The 25,223-nt window shown below is 49.1% G+C and overlaps 10 protein-coding genes across 10 annotated transcripts; 4 read left to right on the forward strand and 6 right to left on the reverse strand.

Annotated features, from left to right (window-relative positions):
• Positions 1–3,318: 3,318 nt before the first annotated feature.
• N7481_002696 (uncharacterized protein) lies at positions 3,319–5,706 on the reverse strand (the record flags this gene model as incomplete). The annotated part of the gene is made up of 3 exons (XM_057261915.1): positions 3,319–3,464; positions 3,562–5,583; positions 5,673–5,706. 3 exons carry the CDS (start codon positions 5,704–5,706, stop codon positions 3,319–3,321), a joined length of 2,202 nt encoding a protein of 733 aa, XP_057126847.1.
• Positions 5,707–6,998: 1,292 nt separating this feature from the next.
• Positions 6,999–8,111, reverse strand: N7481_002697 (uncharacterized protein; the record flags this gene model as incomplete). Its single annotated transcript, XM_057261916.1, has 1 exon — positions 6,999–8,111. The coding sequence occupies one exon, from the start codon at positions 8,109–8,111 to the stop codon at positions 6,999–7,001; it is 1,113 nt and encodes a 370-aa protein (XP_057126848.1).
• Positions 8,112–8,205: 94 nt separating this feature from the next.
• Positions 8,206–9,384, reverse strand: N7481_002698 (uncharacterized protein; the record flags this gene model as incomplete). The annotated part of the gene is made up of 1 exon (XM_057261917.1): positions 8,206–9,384. One exon carries the CDS (start codon positions 9,382–9,384, stop codon positions 8,206–8,208), a length of 1,179 nt encoding a protein of 392 aa, XP_057126849.1.
• Positions 9,385–13,393: 4,009 nt separating this feature from the next.
• N7481_002699 (uncharacterized protein) lies at positions 13,394–14,269 on the forward strand (the record flags this gene model as incomplete). The annotated part of the gene is made up of 1 exon (XM_057261918.1): positions 13,394–14,269. The coding sequence occupies one exon, from the start codon at positions 13,394–13,396 to the stop codon at positions 14,267–14,269; it is 876 nt and encodes a 291-aa protein (XP_057126850.1).
• A 773-nt stretch (positions 14,270–15,042) lies between these two features.
• Positions 15,043–16,016, forward strand: N7481_002700 (ankyrin repeat domain-containing protein; the record flags this gene model as incomplete). Its single annotated transcript, XM_057261919.1, has 2 exons — positions 15,043–15,205; positions 15,271–16,016. The coding sequence occupies 2 exons, from the start codon at positions 15,043–15,045 to the stop codon at positions 16,014–16,016; spliced, it is 909 nt and encodes a 302-aa protein (XP_057126851.1).
• Positions 16,017–16,644: 628 nt separating this feature from the next.
• Positions 16,645–17,361, reverse strand: N7481_002701 (SIMPL domain-containing protein; the record flags this gene model as incomplete). Its single annotated transcript, XM_057261920.1, has 1 exon — positions 16,645–17,361. One exon carries the CDS (start codon positions 17,359–17,361, stop codon positions 16,645–16,647), a length of 717 nt encoding a protein of 238 aa, XP_057126852.1.
• A 1,688-nt stretch (positions 17,362–19,049) lies between these two features.
• N7481_002702 (uncharacterized protein) lies at positions 19,050–19,472 on the forward strand (the record flags this gene model as incomplete). Its single annotated transcript, XM_057261921.1, has 1 exon — positions 19,050–19,472. One exon carries the CDS (start codon positions 19,050–19,052, stop codon positions 19,470–19,472), a length of 423 nt encoding a protein of 140 aa, XP_057126853.1.
• Positions 19,473–20,208: 736 nt separating this feature from the next.
• Positions 20,209–21,609, reverse strand: N7481_002703 (Mob1/phocein family protein; the record flags this gene model as incomplete). Its single annotated transcript, XM_057261922.1, has 5 exons — positions 20,209–20,522; positions 20,578–20,744; positions 20,822–20,936; positions 21,000–21,256; positions 21,587–21,609. 5 exons carry the CDS (start codon positions 21,607–21,609, stop codon positions 20,209–20,211), a joined length of 876 nt encoding a protein of 291 aa, XP_057126854.1.
• Positions 21,610–21,911: 302 nt separating this feature from the next.
• N7481_002704 (Paf1-complex subunit LEO1) lies at positions 21,912–23,382 on the forward strand (the record flags this gene model as incomplete). The annotated part of the gene is made up of 3 exons (XM_057261923.1): positions 21,912–22,087; positions 22,145–22,322; positions 22,399–23,382. The coding sequence occupies 3 exons, from the start codon at positions 21,912–21,914 to the stop codon at positions 23,380–23,382; spliced, it is 1,338 nt and encodes a 445-aa protein (XP_057126855.1).
• A 363-nt stretch (positions 23,383–23,745) lies between these two features.
• On the reverse strand, positions 23,746–24,843 carry N7481_002705 (Zn(II)2Cys6 transcription factor rglT; the record flags this gene model as incomplete). Its single annotated transcript, XM_057261924.1, has 1 exon — positions 23,746–24,843. The coding sequence occupies one exon, from the start codon at positions 24,841–24,843 to the stop codon at positions 23,746–23,748; it is 1,098 nt and encodes a 365-aa protein (XP_057126856.1).
• Between the last annotated feature and the right edge of the window lie 380 nt (positions 24,844–25,223).

The raw sequence follows: 25,223 nt of genomic DNA on the forward strand, positions 1-25,223 counted from the left end.
AAACAGAGAAACATTCAGTTTATTCTGGGCATTGAACCTTACGGGAGAGGCGTCGCGTAAGAGGTTATCTCTCTAATCTTTTATCCTTGATTGCGTCTAATTGAGAAAGTAGTCTTCGTCCTGCCCTTCTTTCTCCTCCCTAACCTGCATGTAACACAACCTCAGCTCTATACGATAGCAGGGATTTTCGCCATCGGTCTAATTACGATCATTGCGGGCCTTGCTCGGTTCATTGTTATCATGATCTCGGCTCAGAATGTTGCCACAGGATGTATGCCTCCTTCTCCCCTCATTAAACTATGTACCTAAGGGCCAACCTGACTGGATTGTAATATCAAGTCATCCTAATCCAAACAGAACTCTGCTGTTCAGCGATCACAGTCTCCCTCCCCACGCTCAGGCCACTTGTTCGGCAGATACTTGGTGGTAGTTGGTTGAACAGTGGTTCCTTGAGTGATACCCATTCCTCACGGACGCCAGTTATAGCGTCAAGACCAACCTATCCTATTCCTCTGGATGCATTTGGGATCACAAGATGGGAGGAGCGAGATCATAATGAGCCCAGCCACGCGAGGTCCGATCGTGAAGGGGTTGAGCTAGGGAACAACACGAGATTCGCGGTGGAACCGCAAGATGAGCGTACTAGTGGCCTGACGGATGAAGGTGATAGCTTGAGAATATAATCGTTGACTCCTGCAAAATACTGCCATGATCGGATACTTACAAACATCAGTTTCATCATGACTTTGGCACAATTCAAAACCGAGGCTCTTGAAGGTCTATGCACTCAAGAGCAGCTCGATCTCTTGGACTCCATTGACACACTCCGATCGCAGGGTATCAGCCACCATGTCTCTCTCCCACAGATAATAGTCTGTGGAGACCAATTGTTCGGAAAGAGCTCTATTCTCGAAACTATTTCTGGCCTCTCTTTTCCCGTGAAAAATAACCTATGCACTAGATTCCCAGCCGAGCTGGTTCTGCGAAAGAACTTGTAGGTGGGAGTCCGAGTTTCCATTGTCCCTTAATAATCCCGCAGCGAGGCGGAGCAGCATTCACTTGGCAGCTTCTGTGAACAACTCGACGGGTTTAATGGACTTGCGGATTTGATAGATAATTCAAAGGCGGCAATGGGCATATCGACCCACGGAAAAACATTCTCAAATGATCTCTTGAGGGTTGAAGTCTCGGGCCCCGATAGGCCACACCTCACGAATGTCGATCTTCAGGACCTCATTCACTATGAAACACGCCAACAGTCGGCAGCAGATGTTCAGTTGGTTCAGGACGTGGTTCAGTCGTACATGAAAGAGCCATGTGGTGTCATCCCTTGCTATCGTATCTGCAAAAAATGACTTTGCGAACCAGATCGTCCTACGTTTAGCGCGGTATGCTCATCCATCCGGGATCCGAACTCTCGGCGTTATCCCCAAGCCCGACGTACTGGTACCGAGATCTGAGAGTGAAGCTTTATTTGTCTCGCTTGCTAAGAATCAAGAGATGGAGTTTCGTCTAGGATGGCATGTTTTGAAAAATATGGATTTAGAGAAAGGCTAGTCTAGTTTACTTGGCTGGAATATTCAGGGATGCGAGTTTTTTTTTCCCAGGGAATTTGGGAGGAGCTTGCACGATCACTTGTGGGGAGTTGACTTATTGAGAACGCGTCTTAGCGGTCTGCTTCTTGGTCAGATTGTAAGTGAGCTTCCTAGTTTCATCGACGAGATTAATGCGAAGGTCAGCTCCTGCCAGGTGCAGCTTCAGAAACCCGGCGACCCTCGGGCAACTGCTACAATATTATACCAATCTGTATACCTACATATTTTTTACATCCGTTATAACTACTTAATATCGAATATTTTATAGTTTTGAAGCACACATATGGTAATTTAGTCAGCCAGAAAGTACAACTTAGGATTAATCATATCAATAAGCTTAATTTCCTTACAGCTTATCTACAAACTTATACTGACGTATTTAAATTAGAGATAATTCAAAATAGCTTCTGTACAGCAGGATTAGTATCTATTAATCCTAAATCAGTACTATCAATGCTCAATATTTAACTTCAGACACCTACACCATCCCCAAGCCGCAGTAGTCAAGTAAATATTTTTACCCCCATACGCCTACAAACGTAGATAAGTTTATAAGTAAGCAACTTTAATTAAATTTTTTTTTAAAACAACGCTCAAAAAGCCCCTCATCACCGTCACAGACCGCACTAAACCAGCTCACCAAAGATTGTCAAGTCATGATGCAAAACAGTATCTTTCTCAAGCAAGAAAACAAACAGCTACGTAAGGAAAATACTGTACAGAAGAAAGAGCGTGCTCGTACGACTAGGTAGATAGCCTATGATGATGGTCTATCTGTACAAGAAGCAATAGAGCTCGAGGAAGCTCATAATGCGTTCTTTCAGACAATACCAGGTCCACGCGTGCCGCCAGCGCAGGGTACGCAAACGCCAAAGGCACAGGCCCTACCTAAATGTGGTAATTGTAGTGAAATAGGGCATAGAAAGAATGCTTGTCCAAATAGAGAATAATGAATATAAAGGCGTTGTGGTTGATACCTTATATCTCTATAAATGTGTAGAAAAAGTGGTTGTGCGGCTCGCTCGCTTACATGGCTCACTCGCTTACCGACCACGTTAGTTAGTAGAATTCAGAATATTCCCTAGTGACAAGGGCCATGCTAGTATACTAGTATATTACTCCGCAATCCACTTTAGTATACACTCCTGTTATAAGACAGAGTTTGAGCCCGAGCCCGAGCCATGAATCTATCTCCAGGAACCACAGCAGCGACTGAATACTACCTACTGACCTCAGCCCTACAATGAGACATCTAAAAAACCTTGGAAGAACAGCCCCAACCCCACCCACTCGCATGAAATAAGTCTATACCATAATAAGTAACCGAACCCTTACGAGGGGACTCACGGGATGAGGGGAACTCTCTCCTCCGCATCGGATCGACAAGCCACCTTGAACACGAACACGGGCCCTGCATTACATTACACAGCATACCATGACATACATGTATGACAGCATGACTGGAGGTACTGTATGTCATTGATTAGGCATAGGCATAGGCATACTCTAGGCACACAGAGAAATAACTTTAGAAAAATGCGGGGTGCGTCTCGAATGTGGGGAAGTGCACGTCCCAGCAGATCTGGTCATACTCTGTACTAGTAGTACATTTGAGGTATCAGAACACAACAAAAACATTGAGAACAAGGAAAATAATTTGAAGACGGCGGAAATTATATAGTAATATTATATCCGGCCCCATCTAGGGGTATATTAGGATTGATTAGATGGCCGTAGATGGACGCCCGGGTTGTTCAGCGGCGACGGCCTGTTCGCGCGACGTCGGCCGCGACTCCGCGTGAGACTTGCGGGATCGGAAACTGTGGCGCGAGGAGACAGGTGGGCCTTCGGTGGCGGTTAGAGGGGGAACTATCAAGGTGAAACAACGAGGTTAGCCTTTTTGCGGGGGTGATGATGATGACTCGGATCTCCGAGAATATAGGATAGGGGTTGTTTCTCCACTTACTGCTAAATCCATATCCTTCAGTAGCACCCTCGCGATTCTGAGGGTCAATCTCCACACGAACCGCAACATCTAGTCCACCATACATGCCACTGTTACTGCTTATACCGTCCGCAGCGCTGTGAGTCGAGCCTGCTTCAACCTCGCCCTTGTGCAGCGGCGCGTGGCCGTCCTTGGGGAGAGTGTTCAGCTTGGCAGATTCAATGCCGACGACGCCGTCGCCGTTGGCGGTCGGTGCTACCGCCTCGGTTAGGATGGCGAAGTTACGTGATGGCATGGTGACCTTGTTCCAAGTGGCGCTCTTCTCGATACCGCCGGGCTGCTTGTCGAAGAAGGGCATCAGGGTCTCGTCGCATGTTCGGTCCAGGCGGTGAATCTTGTTGCGACGGGCGAGGAGGTTAGCGACGGCCTTGGGCGGGGGTTTGTTCGTGATGGCGCTGCTGACGACGTTGACGATGAATCGGTGGTCGTTTTCGCCGGAGAGATTCAGCTTTGGGTGCGAGTAGAATCGACCGATCGCGGCGAGGTGGACGTCTCCGCCCAAGATGGTGACGCGCACCGAGTGCGCGCGCGCGAGTTCCTGCAGACGCTGGACGAGCTCGCGGCGTTCGCGCTTGTGTTGGCGGGCTGTGTAGTGGTCGTCGAGATCGTCTAGCAAATCGACTTGACCGTCAAAATCGTTGAAGAGGCCGCCGGCGACACCGAATCGCTTGTTCAGGAGACGGATTGGTGCGATGAGCGGAGAGGTGAGGATGTTCTCGAGCCAGGCTAGACGCGGGTAGGCAATGGGAACACCGAGTAGAACGACAAGGTGCTTGATATCGCCGTTGGAGGCGGAAATCTCGCTCTCGAGTCGGTCGAAGATGAGCTTGTAGGTGTCCGGGTAGTTGACCTGGTGCCGGGTGCGCTCTGTACGCGCATCCAGACCCACGAAGCCGATACGCTTGCCAAAGCGCATGTACAAACTGCGACTGCGCTCCTCAACGTACGGTCCGGGCCGCTTACCAGTAATCCAGCTATCGTCCTCTTCCTGGTTTTCCAGAACGTAGACGTTCTCGACCTGGCGCGGGTCCACGCCGGAAGTACCATTGACGGCATGCATCGTCTGGGGCGCGTCGGTAGTGAAAGTTGACTTGGGAGGAGCCATGTGGTGCTGGAATAGACAGTAGTACTTGAATGCAACGCCGCCAATGCCGCGGAACACAGCGCACTTCATGAAATGGTCTGTATAGGAGCCGAATCCATCAATGATGTCATGGTCATCCCAAATGTTGACCTGCGGGATTCTGCCATTGGCAGCGCGGAAGGGCTCGGTGTTATACCAGCGCACGTAGTTTGCGTAGTAGTACTCATCGCATTCGGCGCGCATTTGGTTGTTGAAGTCATGGGTGCGGCGCTTGTGGGGGTTGCCGATGGCGGTCCAAGCCTTCAGCGGACCGTCCACACGGATTCCATCATTGTAAATCTGGTCACCACCGCCGACCATAACGTGGAAAGGTCTCTCGCCGTGGACGCGCAGAACGTCATTCCACAGGTTCGGTCCGAGCCAAGCGTCCATGTCGGTGCCGACGGAGAATCCGTTACACGAATGAAACATGATCCGCATCGACTGCTCTTCTGCAGGTACCACGAATTCCCATGGTGCCTTGGCAGGCCCAGACGAATTGTACAGGCCCGGAATATCATACTCCCAACGCGCCTCGTAGCTCTCGACGGGGACCGCGAGGCTGAATCGCCAGAAGGCCTTATCGGGATCTTCGTAGAGCTTGAGGCCATCGACGGTTTGATTGGATTGGGATTGCGACTCGGATTGCGATCCCACGGGGCCGAGCTGATGTAGGTGTAAAAGGGGCTTCTGCTGGGTGGGCTTCGTTACGATGAGGACACTTCCATGCCAAATGGGGGCGGACTCGTAGTGCATGTTCTTCAAGTTGATGAGCGGGCCTGAAATGAGCTCGAAACTGTTGTTGTTTCTGGTGACATCGCTAGCACCGTGCGCGGCGTAATCGCCATCATGAGAGACCCCTAAGGTTCTGATTAGCTTGCGCATAGGACAATTAGGGAGAATCCGGGTCTCCGGGCTGGACGGCAGCTTCGCGGGACTTTGCACGTACCATTGATGGGAGGCTGAATGGTGGTGTCAGCCATTGTCGGTAAAAAAGAAAAGCGCCGTGGACAAGAGTCGCACGAAAGAAAAAGAAAAGAAAGGGGTATCAAGAGAGATCAAGAGCAGATCGCGCAGGTCAAAGGAAAGAAGGGGACCGGGCTGAGCGAAGAATTATAGGGCTGCAGGGCTGGGGGAGGGGGGGAAAGCGAGAAGATCAGCTGGAGGAAATCGACGCATACGGACATGAAAATGGCCGGCGCGATTGGGTAGCTCAAGTGGAGGCAGGACCTCCTTGGCTGATGTTTCGTCGGACATGGTTGTTGCTGGCGGAGATGACGCTGCCAAGACGCGCCGAGGGAATAGGGAGAATTGCTGGACCAATCAGCGTCGAGTAGTTTGGCAGACTGCGCCACCAGCCACACAGACCGGTTTTGGCGGTGTGGCGGTGCAAGCATACAGAAGTATACGAGTAGCTATGCATGTGTTTACTAGGATCGAGGATGTACATGCACGTATTCTCACTGGATTTACTCAGGATGTAGAATCTAGCATCTAGGAGAGTACATGGAGAGTACATGTACTCTGTACACTGGTATGATCAGTGCTGCCTAGAGCACAGCTCGTGCATGCTGCATACCCATTAGGGCTACACCGTAGCTGAGAGCCTACATACACATATGCAGTGATTTCCCTACATCACAGAACACCTACGTGGACGACCCATCTTCCTGCAGAACTTCATGCATTCCAGGTATGTGTTCATCGCACATACTCCCTCCCCGACCCTACTCATCCATACCCATCCTCCTTGTCCCGTCCGATTTACTAGCCCCTTCGATCGCGGCGCTAAACTAAATAATTTATGGGTCCAGTGGGGCAAGGACATTGCGTGAATTCTTGGCCCTCAGCCATGAGGGAGAACGGACCCCATTATCTAACCCTAGTTAATTAGGGGAAGTTAATCGAGTGGCTATCCTATGGATGGAGATCGGTACATAAGTATGGTCCGCAAATAGCACTAGCATATGATGCCTCCACAAATGCAATCGGAATTTCCAACGCCAATTTGATTATTTAGTAAGTCACCACACTCGGAGTATGTATAATAAAATCCAAAAGACTTCAGTTTGATGTTTCTTATGCAAGGATTGATTGATGCCATCACCCCCAGCCTAATTTATGGCGACACCACAATGACGCCAAATCCCAACCCCTCCAAAAATGAAAATTTTCGGGAAAAGAAAAAAAAAATCCATCATCCATAATTAAACAGGCAACGGCAGCCCCGCTAATGGCTTGGCCGTATCCGTCAAATGTCTAGCCCCATCGAGCCCTAATCGGCTATCTCCTCGCCCCGAATGGAGACCCTCCTAAGAGGGGTTGGTGTACTATAGATATCCCAGAGGTGCTCATTCCAAGGGCTCGACTTTGACGATTTCTTACTCACCGTTGATGCACCTGCCTCCATCAATACAACCGATAACCAATCCATGCAGAAAACCACCAAAACATCCACGGGCATCTTCATGGTTTCAATCTTAGCAGCGTAGACCCTCCAGACAAGAACGATGCCAAACCAGAGAAACACAAAATTATACCCTTCTTTCACCCCGACACGCGAAATCCATCGCGCAAACACAGCGAGCAAAAAATAGCCCGCCTCGAGTTCGAGAACGTAATTTCCGGCTCGGAATGTCCTCCACGCGACGAATGTCCAGATCAAGAAGGCTTTGGCCTCGTACCCTTTTTTAGCCAGCTTCCATATCCACGACGCCTCCCAATGCACTACAAGCAACAGGGAAAGTCCGGACAAAAGTAACTTAAACTTCTGCTGTATGATTGCCCAGAGAACAGGGAGGGCGAATGGTAGATACAGGATGGTACGGTGCTTCTCCAAATATGGCAGAACAAATTCAAGGTACCAGTTCTTCCAATCCTCCAATGGGGGAAACCAATAGCGCAGGACATACCAAAGAATCACTCCTCGAGCAAGGGGAGTGTAATCCTTTGTGTACACGAGATAAGCACCAGCAACTACCCCCATGCAATCTAGCCCTAGTGTATACCACTTAGACCAGTGCACCGTCGAATCGAACAACCAACCAGGAATGCATTCAATCACCCATCTCCAGACCCGAATTATCCCCCCTGGTTGAAGCAGAGAGTCGATCTCCACCCCCTTCCGTCGACATATAAATATGACGACCCGTGTCGTGGCCCACAGAAGCGCCTCTTCGACGAGAAGCTCCCGCTGTCTATGGATGAGTAGCTCGATAGCAGCCAATAGAGCTAATACATCAAGGTACCAAAATTCCCATCGACCCACAAAATCGGACATCCAAGCATAAATACTGGGAAGAAATAATTTGTTCGCGAGGAGGGCGAGGAATAAATTATTCTCGTCCCCCGTGGTCACAACAAAACACAGAACAAAGAGACCGATCATGAAAGCCACGATATGCGAGTACATCTGATTGCCAAAGAGCCAAGCGCAAACCATGAAAACGACCGCAAGAATAAACCATGGATACCAATGCCATTCATAAGTCGTCGCATACAGCCCATGCTGAAGTCCAGAACCCATCCCCCCCATCTGGTTGTCCCCTGCCATCGCCAGCGGGCGCAAAGTAAATGCCACTCAGCCCAGGTCCTCGCGTAGCCTCCTGTACTTGCACACCCTGCTGTAAGTATTGCTGTGCGGCATCTTGTTCATCATCCTCGGCGTCATGTACGTACGGCTGTTGATGATTCCGACTTCGACTCTGACTCCGGCTCTGGCCCCAGTCCTGTCTATCCTGCTTCGTCTGCTCTTCAACCTTCTCCTCAATCAAAACCTGAATTCCACCCCTCTCCTCCTTCGACAAAGCATCCTTATCCCGCACCCCACCCATCCCTACCTTCAAAACCTCATAAGAAGTCATCCAAACATCAACCGAAGTCCTCAGCAACAAATCCCGCAAAAGCTCCTGATAAGCATCACACTTCTCTAACAAAGCTCTCGCCCGCCCCCAATCATCTTCAAGCACATGGACAAAGTCCGCCAAAAACTGCGCCAATTGAATAACAACAACAATATCCAGACTCGCATGCAAAGGCGTGGAAATTTCCTTAAAGAAGTGCAAAATTCCATCGCGGAGCATAGTGCCGCCAAATTTGCCGAAATATTCCGTAGTGAAATCGATCATTTCGTAGAAGCGGGTTGTGGAAATTGCCAGTACTTTGTTGCGGCGTGGCCAGCTCTTTGACAGTGCATGGGAGTCGCGACATTCTCGCCAGATATTGGGTTGTGTGTGTATTTCTTCAATGGGAAGGTTGGTTGGGTCGAGGGTGTAGCCGACGAGTTCGTTTGTTGCGAAGTTGAAGCCGAGGACGAGTTTCTTTTCGCGAAAGGGTTGGGTGTCGGGGATTGGGAGTACTTGGAATATCACGATTCGTTTGGGGTGGGCTTTGAAGTGGGTTAGGAAATCGCCTTCCCAGAGTTTGTCGTAGGGGAGGGGTTCGAAGGTGAAGGTGGTCAAGTTCTTCTTGGTGGTGAACTTTTGGGCGAGGAGGGATGAGCGTCGGGTGTCTTTGTCTCGGCCTTGTTCGGCGTGGAGGAGATACATGTAGTAATCGCGGGGTTCGGGCTTCTCTTCGCGGGCAAGATGGATGGAATTGCTTGATTCGTCGATGTTGATTCGAGAGAGGTTGGTGTCGATGCTCTTTGATGAGGATGGCATAGCGCGGGGTCGGTGAGGTACTGCATCAAGCGAGCGAGCAAGCGGTTGGATAGAGAGAGATGACCTTGGGATAATAGTAGTAAGGGGACTAATAGATGCTAGATCAATCTATCCACTGCCCCGGTAGGGTAGCTAAATAACTGGCACAGAAGAATGCTATTACTTTGTCCAATAAGTGGTAGGGGGTCACTACTTAAATAGTTCTATTTTCCCTTGAAGCGGGCTTTTACGTTTGCATTTCGAAATAAAGCGGAATTTTCCCTTTCACAAAAAATTTCTCAACCATGGTAACGAGTCCAGGGAGCGATATGGCGCATTGTATCTCAAAGAATGATGACCGTTAACAATGGGTGTAGATATACAAAGGGGGGATGATCGATTCCAAGAACACCAATCAATGGACTCGGACAGACTCGACCTTTGTCTGTCTCGAGGTTGGTTTCGGGATCGGGGATGGAGCTAAAATCGGAGCTGCCAATCGGCCAGAGCCGTAATATTGGCAGTATATTCTGAGACTTGATGTTTTTAGGGTTTTATTTGTCGCCTTGGCAGAACAAAGGATGCTTATCTAGTAGAGGTCCATCACCCCACGGAAACTGAGAATGGATTGTCGTGGGATACTGCATGGAGGAGATCCGAATTCCCAGTAATTCACGAGGTCAGAATATTTGACCTGATATCCAGGGTTGTCGTCCACCCAATCTTGGACAAGGCCAGGAATTGAAGTTATGTAGCCTTCGAATCACCTTCTCCTGTCGCAGTCCCCAATCTTTCCACATCCCTCGCTTGCCTCTGCTAAAATCCTTATTGTAGTATCCATGTTTGCGGAGAAGATAAATCCAGAAGTGAAGTATTTGTGAATGATTGAAGCAGTTAGGTTAAAAGGCATGAGATAGGAAAGAATCACAATGAAAAAAGAAGTGCACAAAGTTATCAAATAACATGATATAGGGAAGAAGGGCGTTGAGCCAAGGGCCTTATAACTGCCAACAGACACCACCACATTACCCACCCGCCCTGAAGCACCATCTAGTGAGCAGCAGGACGTGCCCAACCATGGAGGGCAGCCTGTGCCTGGAGATAGAAATCGTGGTATCAGGCGTTTCCTTGAAGCCTACCATGAATGATGAGATATGGATTGAAGGCAAAGAGGAAATCAAGGAGAGAACTCGAAATTAAAGTGGGCAGGTGAATGTTATACCACCAAAGTAGTGAGGAACACTTCAGTAATAATTCATGGGTCATGCCTGCCCTCTCACCTTCATACTGCAGGGTAAAAGCCTAGCCAGGCTATATGCATGATCGAGGTTGAAGAAGACATAGCGGGGATTTTATGCCATGTAATCAATTTCTTCGGTCCATTATCCCTCTCCTAAAGAAGCAGCGATTGGGCTTCGACATTTCCGACAGCCTGAGTATCGATCAAGAGCTTCTCTGAATCCGGAAGCAGCGATTTCGAGCTAGGGATTGATCGAGATCGAGATTAAGCTTCAGCTTGAGCATGTCATGAGTCTGGAAATCCACGCCCGGTGCGGGGGGGGCATTCTGCCTCCGCTGCAGGTGTCGAAAATATCGTACCCTGTGACGAAGACACCGATGTCAGACCCATCAGCGATATTGGGACTCGACCTTGTCGTATCGGCGAAACCGAACTGTTCTTTTCTCGCGATTTTGTATACTGCATGATATAACGGAAAGGGTTTCCATATGGCGAGTGACTCTCCTTCGGCCTGCTCATTCCCCACAATTCCGTTAAGATCTGCAGCTGGTGGCCTTCAGGAACGGAAACTGTTGGACAAAATTTCTCGTCCTGTCTAGGCAGTCCCGCATATTTATCACTGGCAGAATTTTCGGTATTACTACCAACACACCTCGACTCGCAATTGGCGTGGATGATGTTTATTTTATTCCAAATCTCAACTCCATTATGGCAAGTCCAGTGACTCCCACCTCGTCGGTGGGAAAGCAGAAACATGCAGATAGATGGAGCAGTCGTGCCAACCCGACAACTCCAATAAAGAAACCTCGGACGCTGACCTCGAGCTCCGATTCCCAACCGTAGGACGACGATACCCAAGCTTATCTCTCTAGTGAGGCTTGCCTTCCAATAGAATCTGAACTCTACGACGTATCCATCGATAAGGACATAACTGCTGACCGACTGACTCGCTTGGAAGACGGCTCGTCAGCTGACACAATCCTTCCAGCCCGTCGACCTAAGAGAAGTCGTAAATGATTCAAAGCGATTCATCCTGAGAATGACGCTGTTTTAACGTTAACTGTCAAGTTGTAGATGTGTTTTATAATGTTTCTGCGGTTCGATGAGGTATGATGGTAGCGTATCATATGCAGAAGAGAGGGATATATGTGTCTGAGATATAATGATGCGAATTGGAACTCCGGAAAATTCCAGTTCCTTTCCAACAAAAGGCAGTAATCGACCACCGCTTGCTTTCTTTGAAACATGCCCTACAGGCTCAGTCGTATGTAGCGACTAATGTCAAAAGCTTACAGGCCTTATTGGAGAGATCAACACCTCATCTGGCTCTTGGTGCTCCGACCGAAGATTCTTTCATACTTTACCAGGCGCACTTGATAAGTAGTATCTGGTTGCAGGTTACGATGCGACTAAGCAGACTGTTGATATATCATACTATTGTCGTCGACAGACCTACACGAATCAACGGTGATTGATTAGTCTGGCGAACTCAACAACAGTCATCAACAATCCACGAGTGAGAAGATTTCAGGATTCCCAAATATTGTTATTCGTGGTGTGGTGAGCCATGTATATAGATTTTGTGGGTTTCCCCCATCTCAGGATATTGATGGAACTTGCCGCGTCTGACTGTTGAAAGCCGTCTCAAAAGAATCTTCTTCAATATACAGTTGAATATTGATAAAAGGAATAATCTTAGATACAATACTAATGTACTGGAATCCCTTTGCCTGCTTATTCCCGAAGAATTCCCAGTATTTACTGCTGTGCCTTGTCACAGTCTGGATGGCTTCATGCCAAGCAGTACCGATGTCTCCTGCCGATCGGCGTAAGAGTCAGACAACGTACACAATCCGACCGGGTCAGGAACAAGCCTTCCATTGCCGATAAAGCTGCCAATCAGAAGTAGCTCACCCCTCAAGAGGAGCAGGCGCTGGTAGAATATGTGTTGCGGTTGGTAAAGGACGGCTAATTATCCGCTCCCAGTCAAGTTTCTACGGTCGCTCGCTCTGGCCATTGCGCGCCAACAATCCTCAATTTTCCAGATCACAGATCCCGCTCGACTGATTTAAACATCGTATGCAATGCGATACGCGACTGCGCGCTGAGGAAATTTAGTAGGCTATAATATGCAGGCGGTGCAACTGGTGGTCAACGGGTCTCAGGCTTTTGCGACGCCACTGTACGGAGTCCATGTTACATACCGGCATAGGTCAGTTTCTGTTTTGTATCGTACTATAGATATATATGAAATTGGGAAAATAGCACAAAGATGAATCAAACTGAACCTTTTGTTAGTCGTTAATGTACACGCTTATATGGCAAATCAAACATTCCTCGTGAATTATGGAGTAAGTTTCATGATAAGCATTTCATGATGACGGAGGATTGGGTTAAAAGATGATCCGATTCATTCACATGGAGTCCGCAGGTTCGGAGTCCGCGGGTTCGGAGTCCGCGGGTTTTGATCCGAGACTGTCATGTTCCATACCATTCTCCTTGCCATGTAATCGCTACTAGACGCTTGGTAATCTGTCTCCATTAGTTGCTCGCATGCAATATGAAGCAAAACTTTGGATTACAACATATTCTACCCAGGTTTAGTCATAGATCCCATAGTCAACGTCGTCATCAGTATGAATCATCAGTATGAAAAGGACAATAATATAATGCGATCATCCACGCGACACTTCACATATATTATTCCTCCTTTTCCATTCCTCAAAAAAAAAAAAAACTCGTTCACAATCTATCATTTACCTTGAGACCCTCTACGATTAAGTCTTCATCATGCGCGTTGCTGTCGCCGGATCTGGGGCCATGGCCAGATACATCGCCGAAGAATTCCCAAAGCATGGCCACGATGTGGTTATCCTAGCCCGAAGTGAGAAGGAATTCTTCAGGGGCCGTCCAAATATTACACAAATTATCACCGACTACTCCGTCGCCTCGTTGACAGCAGCAGTTAATGACTGTGACATACTCATTTCCATGATTTTGTCATATGCCTCGGATTTTATTGATGTACATGTCAATTTGATCAAGGCCTGTCAAGCCAGTCCACGTTGCAAGCGATTTATTCCATCTGAGTACGGTGGCAATCTGGAAGAATATCCTGATCTTCCACTATTCTACTATCAGTCGAGGGAACCCATTCGAAGGATTCTCAGAGAGCAGACTGAACTAGAGTGGACTCTTGTCAGTGTTGGCTGGTTGATTGATTACGTTGTTCCCCAAAACAATCGATACCTCGCGGACATTGGAGAAGCGTTCCCGATCAACCTCACCTCTAAGACTATCATCATTCCTGGAACTGGCAAAGATGTCTTCGATGTCACGGCTGCCCGCGATTTAGCAAAAGCTCTGGCCCTCCTGATAAATGCACCGTCCTGGGAACAATACACATACATCTCTGGTGACCAAACTTGTTATAATGACCTAGCCCGGTTGGTAAAACACCGGTATCCAGAAATGAGTGACATTCAGTATTCTGGTTTGGGCAAAATCCTTGATACAATCCAGTCATCAACGGACGAAGACGAAGTTCTCCTCTCTCACTACAAGCTTTTCGTTCCCTTGGTGCAGGTTCCTTCGATCCGGAGAAAGTTGAAGCTCACCGTCGGAAATACTTCTCTGGACTGGCTTTCCGTACTCCCGAGCAACTGATTGAGGAGGTGGATAGGGATCCCAATGTAACTGTGTGAGCCATAGTGCGCATCAAAATCAATAGATGCTGGGAGGCATCTCAACCCGTGAGCATCCAAGCTGTTGTCCCCGCGGGAGTAGCTTCGGGAATAGGCAGGGAAGCACTATTGAATCGATTTCAAGGTATACCTGGGAAGTTGACGAGGAATTGTACAATCACCTAGTACATAGAGACTGGGATTATGCCCGGGGGGGATCGCAAATGTTCATCTAAAACCAGCATGTTTATTGCAACCGGATTCGTCCGCTCAAAGCTAGTCTGAGTAGTACTCTGTGGTATGATAGGAATATTTGTCTGCTTTCGTGCCTTCTCCCTTCAATGGGCTACAGTATCATTTAATTCTTAAATAATTCATGGCAATAAAACCAGTCACTAATAATAGTGTTTACTTCGATTACATTTTCGCTTCTCCCATTTCGCTTCCAATGAAAAAGAAAAGAGCAAGCCTTTGTCCTCCTCTAAGTTGGAGTATAGAGAGTCTTACCCTGAGGAATCCAACCCTCCACCGCTAGAGGCAGAAACTACGGAGGGCCAAGGGACCATTCTCGGGCTCATTGCGAGGTAAGAAATAGCTAGCTCATCTACTCCAACTTCAGTACAAATAAGGCCAGATCTTTAACATAGCATAGCTTGCATCTCAATTCTGACTACAGCTATTTGGCCATTATTTGCAAGGATAATGTTCTCTCGGCCCATAGGCTTGTTGTTTGCCCTAGATCAAAATACTTTCAAAATGCTTGTTACGGCGGGTTTAAGGTATACAAGGTCTATCTGTTACTATCCACTGAACCTAAGACTGAGTCTCGGTGATGACTTACAGGAAGCCGAACATCCGATTTGTCTGAACGGAAAAGATCCAGTTCTCATTGAGAAAGTGCTGGAAATTACAGCGCTCCGTGGCCTACAATTACCTTGGAAATTACACAGGCCGATCCCGGATATGCACTCTAGGCCGTAGCAGATGGAGGGCATAGAAAGGTGGTGCAGGTGCTGCTGGATTGGGGGGCCGATGTCAACGCTCAGGGTGGACCCTATGGCAATGCACTCCAGGCCGCTTCAATCAAGGGCCATGAAAAGCTGGTGCAGATGCTGCTGGATCGAGGTATCGACATTGACGCCCAAAGTGGAGGCTTCGGCAATGCACTCCAGGCCGCATCAATCAAGGATCATGAAAAGGTCGTGCAGATGCTCGTGAGCAGAGGGGCTGGCCTGGATATCAGAGACTCTACATATGGGCACACTCCACTCTCACTGGCAGCAGAGAAAGGGCACAATGCTATCGTCAAGATTTTGCTCAGTACAGGGAAGGTTTGCGTTAATGCGAAAGATAACTGTGGTCGGACACCGCTGTTTGTGGCGGCCCAGTATGGACGTGACACTGTTGCAAAGGCAATCCTCATCGATGATTTTGTTGATCCGGACCAGAAAGATCATTATGGCTCAACGCCGCTATCAGTAGCTGTACGACACGGTCATATAGAGGTGGTAAAGGTGTTGCTGGCTACGGGAATTGTCAGTTGTGACTTTCACGATTGTTTTGGCCGGTCTGTGTTCTGGTGGGCTAAACGGAGTGGAAATGCCGATATTGAGAAAATGTGGGCTGACTATTCCAAGAGGCGGGGTCTGCCAAGGTGTGGTGATGAGTCTGCTGACGTACGGTCTATACACCATGAAGAGAATCGGAGAGAGAATGGTGAAGCTAAGTAGGAATGCGCGCTGTCACTGCTAGTCCTACTCCGAGTAATTAATGGTCATGCCTGCCACATTTGAGAAGTTTTCAGTTCTGGTGGACTGGCAGTATACGCTGAACAGGCAGACACTCGACTGGACAGTCGCGGTTGCGGTCGTGCTTGCCCCATTTAGAAAGTTGCCAGTTCCGGAATGAAAATAAAAATAAAGAAATGAATTGTAAGAGATATCTGAATAGTAATGGGGCCGCACAATGCTAATAATAAGAGATTCAGGAGGGTGTTTATTTGTTATTAGTATATTGTGAAAATCTCAGAGCCATGAAAGTAGCGGATATATGTGAATGAGTGGCATATCTAAGATGGACTCAGGCAACAACGGAAAGACGATCTAGTACTAGTATTAGATATTGCCCGTGCATAATAACAGGATGCAGCCCAGTAATCGACTATAAGTTTGAAGTTGGCCCCCCCGCCCTGCATTGCTGAGGATTTGATTCACTTTGACTTTGAAGTTGACTCGGTTGAGGAGCCACACCTGGGGGTTTCACAGCGTAATAAAGATGCATAACAGATATAAAATAAGAGAGCATGATTTGATATATCACTTAACTCAACTGATACCACAAAGCTACCATTCCTGGTAATTACATCTCAGGTTCAGACTCAAACTTCACGGTCACACGCCCTGTGTACCGAATATCCTGCGGCGTCATGTCAACAGATCCATCGTGGCTAGGACCAGCACCACTGCCGTACACAGCACTCCTAGCCATTTGCTGCTGCTGCTGCTGCTGCTGCTGTAACATCGCCACCTGATTTCCATGATCCGATTCGTTAATCTCACAGGCAAATACTTTCCGCCCAACAACCCTAGCATAGTCCTCTGCCTTCTCAATGGCATTTTGCATGGCTAGCGTTCGGGACTCCGAATGCAGTGATTTGATAGTCGCGTCGGTCAACTTCCATTCAACCCTTTCAATGCTCACGTTGGGATGAGTCATCAACTTGCCTACCACTTCGCCAAGCTTGGCGAAATTGCGGAAGATGGCACTATACGATGAAGTGGCAGTGTGGACACGGGTTCTCGTCTCAGGCGTTTTATCAGTTTTGTCATAAAACCCTGTCCGCAACATTGTGGATGAAAACACCGTAATCGGAGCATCTGCCGTGGCAGCTCCAGACTCGGTCTTTGGAGATAGCTCTGTGAACATTCTATGGAGTTCCTTTGAGGCTGAGGTAACTTCTTGGCTCACAAGCTCCTTTTCTGGTCCTTCAGCCTTGGCTGAGACCGTCAGGACTCCTCGCTCAGCCTGCCGACTGATGCTCGACGAGCCGACCACAGTTACTTTAAGCGGTGCCATTTTGTTCATGGGTGTATTTTTGAGTTAAAAAAATGAAATTGGAAGCAGATGTTTCTTGTCATATCTGGAGGGTGATTTGGGCTGTTTATATAGGGTGAATTGTGGTAAGGCAACCCTCCAGGCAGACAAGTGGGTCAAGACCAATCAGATCACATGGCCGTGCCTACGTCAAGAGCCGTACGGTATTTACGTGTCGGCTGTATTCTTGAATATTAAGCAAAACTTACTTCGGGTTCAAGGGCTAAGCACTCGATGATTTGTGTATCGCCTTGTAAACATAGAACATGGATAGAAACCAGGTATGTCGCTTCCACAGAGATTGTTTGTTGAATCCTTCTTCGAAACACCGCTATACTTAGTATTACAGTTACACACCCTGACCCCTTTCCTCGGCAGTATTCCAGTACATATAGTTTGACAGGCTACCGCAGCTCACCCCTTTCCTTCGATTACACTTTCATTTCCAAGAGGCCAAAGCCAAGGCATTTTGATATTAAAATTTCCATCCTAATTCTAGAGAGTCTAAGTTTCTAATTACAGGATCTTGTATCTGCCTCACAATCTATAAATACGGACTGGGATTATTACATGTCGGAAGAGGACATCTTATTTTCTCATATCGTGCTATGAGGGGTTGAAACTGCATCTCTATGCTTCCGACATGGAAGGGGATACTGGACGGTGCTGTACGATCAAGATCGAAAGGAGCAACATGTAGTAACATTCTGCGAAAATGCTAATCACACGAGAAGGAAGAAGAGGAAGAAGCGGATACAGTGGTGCTAGGGCTTCCAAAGGCAACAACATGCCAGTCGTTAACTATGCCCCCTGCACAGAAAAGAACCGTCTTGATGCTCTATTCCAAGTTTGTCCGGGGCTTCTTCACCCCAGAGCACCGATTTCAAACCAGGCACCCAACCACATTATCCATCCCATCCCAGCCCTCACGTTGCAGCCGGTTGTCCTATCGGCGCACCTCTCACAATCTGCAACGTAAGTAATTTGATATCACCGCGAATGGACGGAATTGATAAGGCCAGACCGCGGAAAATTTAGAGACTCTAGAAAAGGAGCCATGGATCATGGAATACTAGTGAGCCCCTTGTATAGCCGGTCAAAGTCGGTTTGGCTCACGACAATTTCAGGAGGAAATGCGTGTTCGACGGAAGTGATAAGCATTGCGAGCCTTTGATTCCTAGTCAAAAATAACCTTGGAGTCCAAGTGAGTAGTTGTAAGTCCTTAAACCTTGGAAAGCGTTTGGTTCAGAACCTCAAGTAAGGGGAGAAACTTGGAAATTTTTGAGATTACCTAGGTAGTGATGATTATATAAATGCAGAGGGAGCACGCTGCATTAATTCTCGCACTAGATGGCAGACGTATTTCGTCGATGTCTCATTCTTTGCCACGAAGGCCCGAAATGACTACCTCTATAGAAGAGCGTTTATCTGACAGTGATGAGTAAGACTTCGTCGGGATGATAACAGGCGCTCAGAACCATGAAGTGGTGATTAGCAATTTATACTATACTTACCCCACACACGTGACGCAACAAAGGCGGGCATCACCAAAAGCAGCCAAAACCAACCACAGCCAGACCAACCTCCTCCGTCCACAAACTACAGCGCCATACCCACGGCAATCAACCAAAACACCAATCAGAAAGCAATCCCAAAACAAACAACCCAAAATGGCCGCCCAAATATTCACAATAAACCCAGAAGCCTTCACCGAAGCCCTAAAAGAACTCCCCCTCTCAGCCGTCTACGCCAAAGTCTCCGAACTCCGCAACTCAATCGCGCACCTGCACCGCTCGAACGCCGAAATGAAGGACTTTCTAGAGGCGTCGCAGTCGGACGAAGAGAGGAGGGAGATGGAGGGGTATATTCGTGAGAATGAGGGTGTTTTTGCGTCTATGCGGGAACGGTTGGATATGCTTAGGACTGAGGTTGAGAGGAGGGGACAGTCGTGGATTGAGGAGGAGGGAGATGGTTCTAAGGAGGAGGAGAAGGAGGGGGGTGATGGTGTGCCAGCTACGAATGGAGCTTTGAACTCGAGTTCAAATGCTGCGGGCCAGCCTGGGGGTGATGCGGAGGAGGGTGTTTATCTTTGAGTGTGTGGTTGATGGGAAATCAATCCCTACCGATGGGACTACATGCTACCCCGCCATTCACTACTATCGATTGATCGGTTGGAGTGAAATGGTCATGGAAAATGAAGCCCTGAATACTACAGCGACATCCGATGATCTGGGGCTTTCTTCACACTCTACATGGTCAAGACCAGTGGCAGCCTGATCAATCAGCACGCTCCAGATGCTGATAATTCTATTGACATGATCTCCACCCCGGCGGTTACCACAAAGATACCAGAACAAAGTCCGAGTCCAAGCTCCAAGCCAAGGCACCCGACTACGGAATACATATTACCATACAGAAAGAGACTGTTGTATGTGCGCGCTGCTGGACTAGACTCGTTATTCCATCGCTCCCGATCATGCTGTAAACTAAAACGGCCCAATGATGGATGATACCGGAATTGAAGAGGGAGATATGCAAAGATCATGATAAAAAAAATAAACACAAAATAGAAAAATATGAGAAAATATTCACACCGCATGCTAAATGCTCAAAGCCCGGATCTCAGTCGTATCATCGGCGGATTCGATTCGTCCATTTTCCCGAATGGCAGCAGTAAGAAGCAGAAACACGAACGCAAGACAGCGCGGCCCAACGCCGGGTTGAAGAACATGTCATGGTCGTAATGATAAGAGAAAGGATTTGCTTATGGTAGGGCCCTATAGGATAGGGCAGGGTTAACTATATGTGCTCCCGAACCTGCGGAGCTTTTCAGTTGGTGGCCTGTTGAGCCCAGTGGCCGCCGTTCAGCGCCTCGGGTGGAACCCGTTGCTGCTTGATGAAGAGGTCGATCAGTGGCTGCATCGGCTCCATCTCCTTGTCCGAAACGAGCTGGTAGTACTTGGCAACGGTCACGAAGTGGACAAAGCACATGTTGAGGATATCGTGCTTGTTGATGTGCCAGAAGGGGTTGAGCCAGTGGGCGTGATACAGATGCGCGTAGCAGCGGAACATCTGCTTCATGATACCCTGACAGTCCTTGTAGAAGGTCTGGGGGAATCCACTGGACTTGCCGATCCAGTCATCTGCGGACGGGTTGGTGCTGTCGGCAGGAGTTGCGGGGGGTTCCTGAGGCGGCGCCGGCTGCGTCTCGGGTGGAAGAGGTTTCGGGGATGCCGGTGACATTCTCGGTGGGGAACATGACAGGGTCGTGGATCTTGCTGACAATCCACTTCTCGACGCGGTTGATGAACTTGGGTGCGGAGATCTTAGCTGCGCGGCCGTCGACGAGCCAGGTGTAGGTCAATCTGTAGATCCCAGTTTGTTAGCCCTCCCGAACCCCAGATCTAGCCGTCGATTACCCCGCCAAATTATTTCAACATACCGTCCAGCAGACATTGTGGGGCATGTTTGCTCGTTGCAAATGGGAAATCCATTTACGGAATTCACTTCCTGGATGACCTGAAGCATGCCGTGGAGTAGGCGGTATTGTTCAACAACTGCGACGGATCAGCATCCAAAGTATGGTACACCATAGCCAACCCCATCTCTTTATCGCTTACTCTGATGAGCTAACCACTCGCCCAATTCCACATTCTTCGGACAAGCACATAGGGTTAAGAAGTTGCCCCTCACATTAAGAGGGGCATATTTCTCCTGGAAGAAGTACTTGGGGGCGTCCGGGTCGTTCGCGGCGATGTTATCGATGGTGAGGCTATTGGAAAGCGAATGCGAATTCGGCATGGCGGGAGCTTGAGCTTGTACGGGGCTCTTGGGAGGGTTGTTCTTGTTGTTTCCACCCCGGCCAAACCCTTGGCGACTGCAAGTAGATCGAAAGTTAGTGTTCGGTCAAAGAGGTATGAGGGGCAACCAAAGCTGCGGAGTTCAGGGCACAACTCGAAACGAGGTTGGAAGTGATAAAATGAATGAAAGGGAGAGGTTTTGAGGTAGATAAGAGCAGCCACTGCGCGGCTAATAGACTTTGGGGGGGGAAAGCCGGAATGCTGCACTGTTTGGTGGCGCCGGGTGCTGTGTGATGCAGTATGAGGGGGGAGGGGGGAGAACGAGAGGCAACCCCCCCGCGGGAAGAGGGAAACCAATGAGGAATAGAAAAGCAAACTGGCCATTGACAGCTTCGCATAACACTTACACACTCTGGAAAAAAGTAGCCATTGTGCAAAGATCTTTGGAATTGACAGAGAGATGCGAAACCCACAGGGGAGTGACGGTGAGTGATGCTCCTCCTCCTTTTGGGGCCTCACACGAACTAGTCCTGTCTGGGTTTAGTGTTCCGGGTCAACGGAGGATATATTAATCCGTTCGGCGCGGAGAGAGACAGGCTTGACTCGCGCGAACTTCAGCTCTTAGTAAGTATCTGGATGAATTGGAGTTCCTTGTTCCTTTTTTTCTCTTTTCCCATTTCTTGTTCTTTCAATTGGCCTTTTCCTTAAAAACAGCGCACACTCATCCACACGATGTCCTCGGATGAGGAGGCAGTTCGGCGCCCCGGCCGCAATGCTGCTCAAAGCCCTGTCCCAAGCGACGGAGACAAGAGTCCTCTCGGAGCTGGTGATCAGATGGACGAGGATGACGATGCCGATCTTTTCGGCTCCGATGGTGGTGGTTCCGATGCTGGCCTCGATAACGACGAGTATGACTGACTTATCAACCCGCATCACGAAAAAGCTAGCTAACCACAACATTCTAGTCGAGACCGTCGCAATTTGGATGATGAACAACTAGATTCTGGTGATGATGAAGGCCGTGATGATCGCCGTGATCGCATGGATGTGGGTGCTGATGCGGGCGACTTCGACGAAGCCGAGGTCAATATCATGGACGTGAGCCTGGCGCGGGCGCCGGAGCCCGTAACCAGTGACGGAGAGGTATGGGGATCACGCTGAATGCGTTTCTTCTACGAAGTCACGGAGTGTGCGTACTAAAGAATATTCTCACTTCTAGATCTACACCATGCGTGTCCCCGATTTCCTCTCCATTGAAGCGGAAGAATTCAACCCGGAAACCTACGTCGCTCCTCCCTACTCCACCGCTGCCACATCACTATGCTGGCGCAAAGACCCCAACGACGAGTCCCAGCTACAATCCAACGCCCGCTTCGTTCAGTGGGAGGATGGCTCTATCACACTCCAACTTGCATCCGCCCCACTCGAGCAATACCGCATCTCCTCCAAACCCCTCGCACCCCTCGACAAATCTGGCAACTATGACCCCAAGCTGGACTCTCACGTTTACCTTTCCGCCGCCGTGGAAACGGCATCGGTCTTCCGACTCACTTCCCATGTCACACACGGCTTGACCGTTCTCCCGACTGCCATGGAGACCGACGATGCGGTCCAGCGACTGCAAGAATCCCTCGCCGCTGCTACCCGTGGCAAGAAGACGACAGTGGATGGCTCGGCGCCTGTCATTGACGTGAAGGAAGATCCCGAAATGGCTGCGCGTAAGGCAGAGCTCGCGGAGAAAGAAGCCATGCGCGCTGAGCGTCGGCGACAACAGCTGGCGGACCGCGAGGCGGATCGTGGTCGTCGTGCACCTGCTACTCGTACCATGGGTACTGGTCTTAGTATCGGTGCTCTTGAGGATGGATTGTCGACTCGTCCTCGCGGCAAGCAGCGTCGTCCTAACCGCCGTGGTGAAATTTATTCCGACGAGGAAGATTATCGCGGTGGAGGACGTACCCATGAAGATGAGTATGACGAGGATGATGGGTTCCTGGTTGGTAGCGATGAAGATGTTGAGGATGGTGAAGATGACGAGGAGGAGGAGGAAATTCTGGATGACGACGAGGATGCTGAGGGTGAAGTTGATACTGAAGTTGCCCCCTCCAAGTCTGCACGTAGCAAGCCCACGCCTGAGAAGACAGGAACTCCTCCGCAACGGAAGAAGAACCGCTACGTGGTGGACGATGATGATGAGGACGAGTGATCTACAAAATATCTTTTCATTTCTCTTTTTGGTCTGCACATGGCCTGGCGTCGTATCTACATGGCTGGAATTTTGAGGGACTTTATTCATATACCAAAATTAATGAAATGGTCGACGATCACACGATGCGTTTCGTAGCCTCGTAGCCAATGTTAGAAAAGGGACTCGGAGCCCTGGAGGGGCAAGTAAAATAGTATTTGAAATTCGAGTCCTTCCAAGGTTGTATATTTAAGCCTCCGGCTCGTTTTCTACCTATAACTTGAAACACATGGCTTAAATGAACTGGTATCAAGAAACGGGAACATCCACCCCACAATCCCGATGCAAAGCAGTTAACACCGACACCAGCACCCATAACATATATCAATGGCCCGACTTGCTTTGCATATCATCAGGAATAACCCCCTCCGGAAAATCCTCAGGCTCAAAATGGAACTTCGAAAGAACAGACCTAGCACTCCCCACAACACGAAGACAGAGCAGTTCTTTCTCATCACACTCCTCATTCTCATTCGACTTATGGGGACCAAGAGGCCCAGGGCGGAGCGGATTATACCCCTCAAACGGGTGTTGACCAGGCCCATGCCAGCGCCGTTGACGATTTTCAACCTCCCTAATCAAGGACAGCAAGTCTGGCTGTATAGAACAAGGAGTGCCCGCGTCAGCGGCAAGAAAGCCGCCAACAACAGCACGACGGACAATTTGGCGGAGCCAGCTACTCCAGAACTGCGCCGGGTCTTCACTTTGCAGTGCCTTTGAGACGAATGCTGGCGGGGCAGTTTGCATGCCTAGTTCGACGGGGTCGGTGTTCCATATACGTAGCCAGGCGTCGGCGACGGTTGTTAATAGTGTTCCGGTGAACATGACATTTTGCATGCCCGTTGCGAAAACCTTGGGACATGATTCACAGCGGATCACGTCGCGAGCTGTCCGGGCTGCGATGTAGAGGGAGCAGATGGTGTGGGAATTGACCGGGAATGAGGCGACGGAGGAGATATGGCTGAGACAGAGGTATAAATAGGAGAGACATGTGCACTGGGGGGCTGGGTCGGAAGATGTGCACGTGGGCGGGGTGAGAGGGAGGGAAGTCGCATCTAGGAGATTTGGGGTTGGAGTTGGGAATGGCATTGCTAGGGTAGCTGTTGCTTCGGTGACGGCGGAGAAGTCAGGCCATGGACTGGATGAGATTGGAACAGGGACATTGGGGTTCTTTAGACGTTCTGGTCGCCAGCTGTGATTATGTTGTTCGTCGTCTGCTAGTAGGTCGGGGTAGGGCTGTGATGATGGCGAATGGCCACCGGCGCCGGCACCGGTTTGCCAGAAGAGTTGTGGACAGAGGCGGTGGGAGTCTGGGGTAGCGTATGACTCGAATGGCATTGCAAATGTCCCTGGAGGAGTCTCTTCTGGACTTGGCCAGACGTTGTTGGTCGTTTGCGGGGGGGTATTCAGGCCCCTCGTCATCTGCTCGTGCTCTCTTCTTTGGTCGTCCCATTTGTTTTTGAACAGAGTAGTGACATATTATAGATTGCTTGAGACAGCGAGTGCAGCCTGACAAGTCCCCTGAGCATTTGAGCTTTCTTTTCCCTATAAATGAAGAACATATAATCAGCATGCCGCAGGGCGCCTATAGAGTGGGTTGGAAGGAAACATGGGATGATATTCGTCCAAACTTACTGCACTCGTCGCACGCAGCATGAAGCTTTGGCTCCATGTCCGAGCATGGTATACTGTCAGTAATAGCTTCCATGATGGAGCATTTCCTTTGTTCAACAGGAGAGAGAGAAAGAAGCTCTGACAGAAATGAAATTGTCCAAAATGCGGGCAATGGGATTTGGTCATCG

The sequence above is a fragment of the Penicillium waksmanii genome (genome assembly GCF_028829765.1).
Source record: "Penicillium waksmanii strain IBT 27052 chromosome Unknown utg000002l:1.0-3326099.0:1.0-3328782.0, whole genome shotgun sequence".
NCBI classification, from domain to species: domain Eukaryota; kingdom Fungi; phylum Ascomycota; class Eurotiomycetes; order Eurotiales; family Aspergillaceae; genus Penicillium; species Penicillium waksmanii.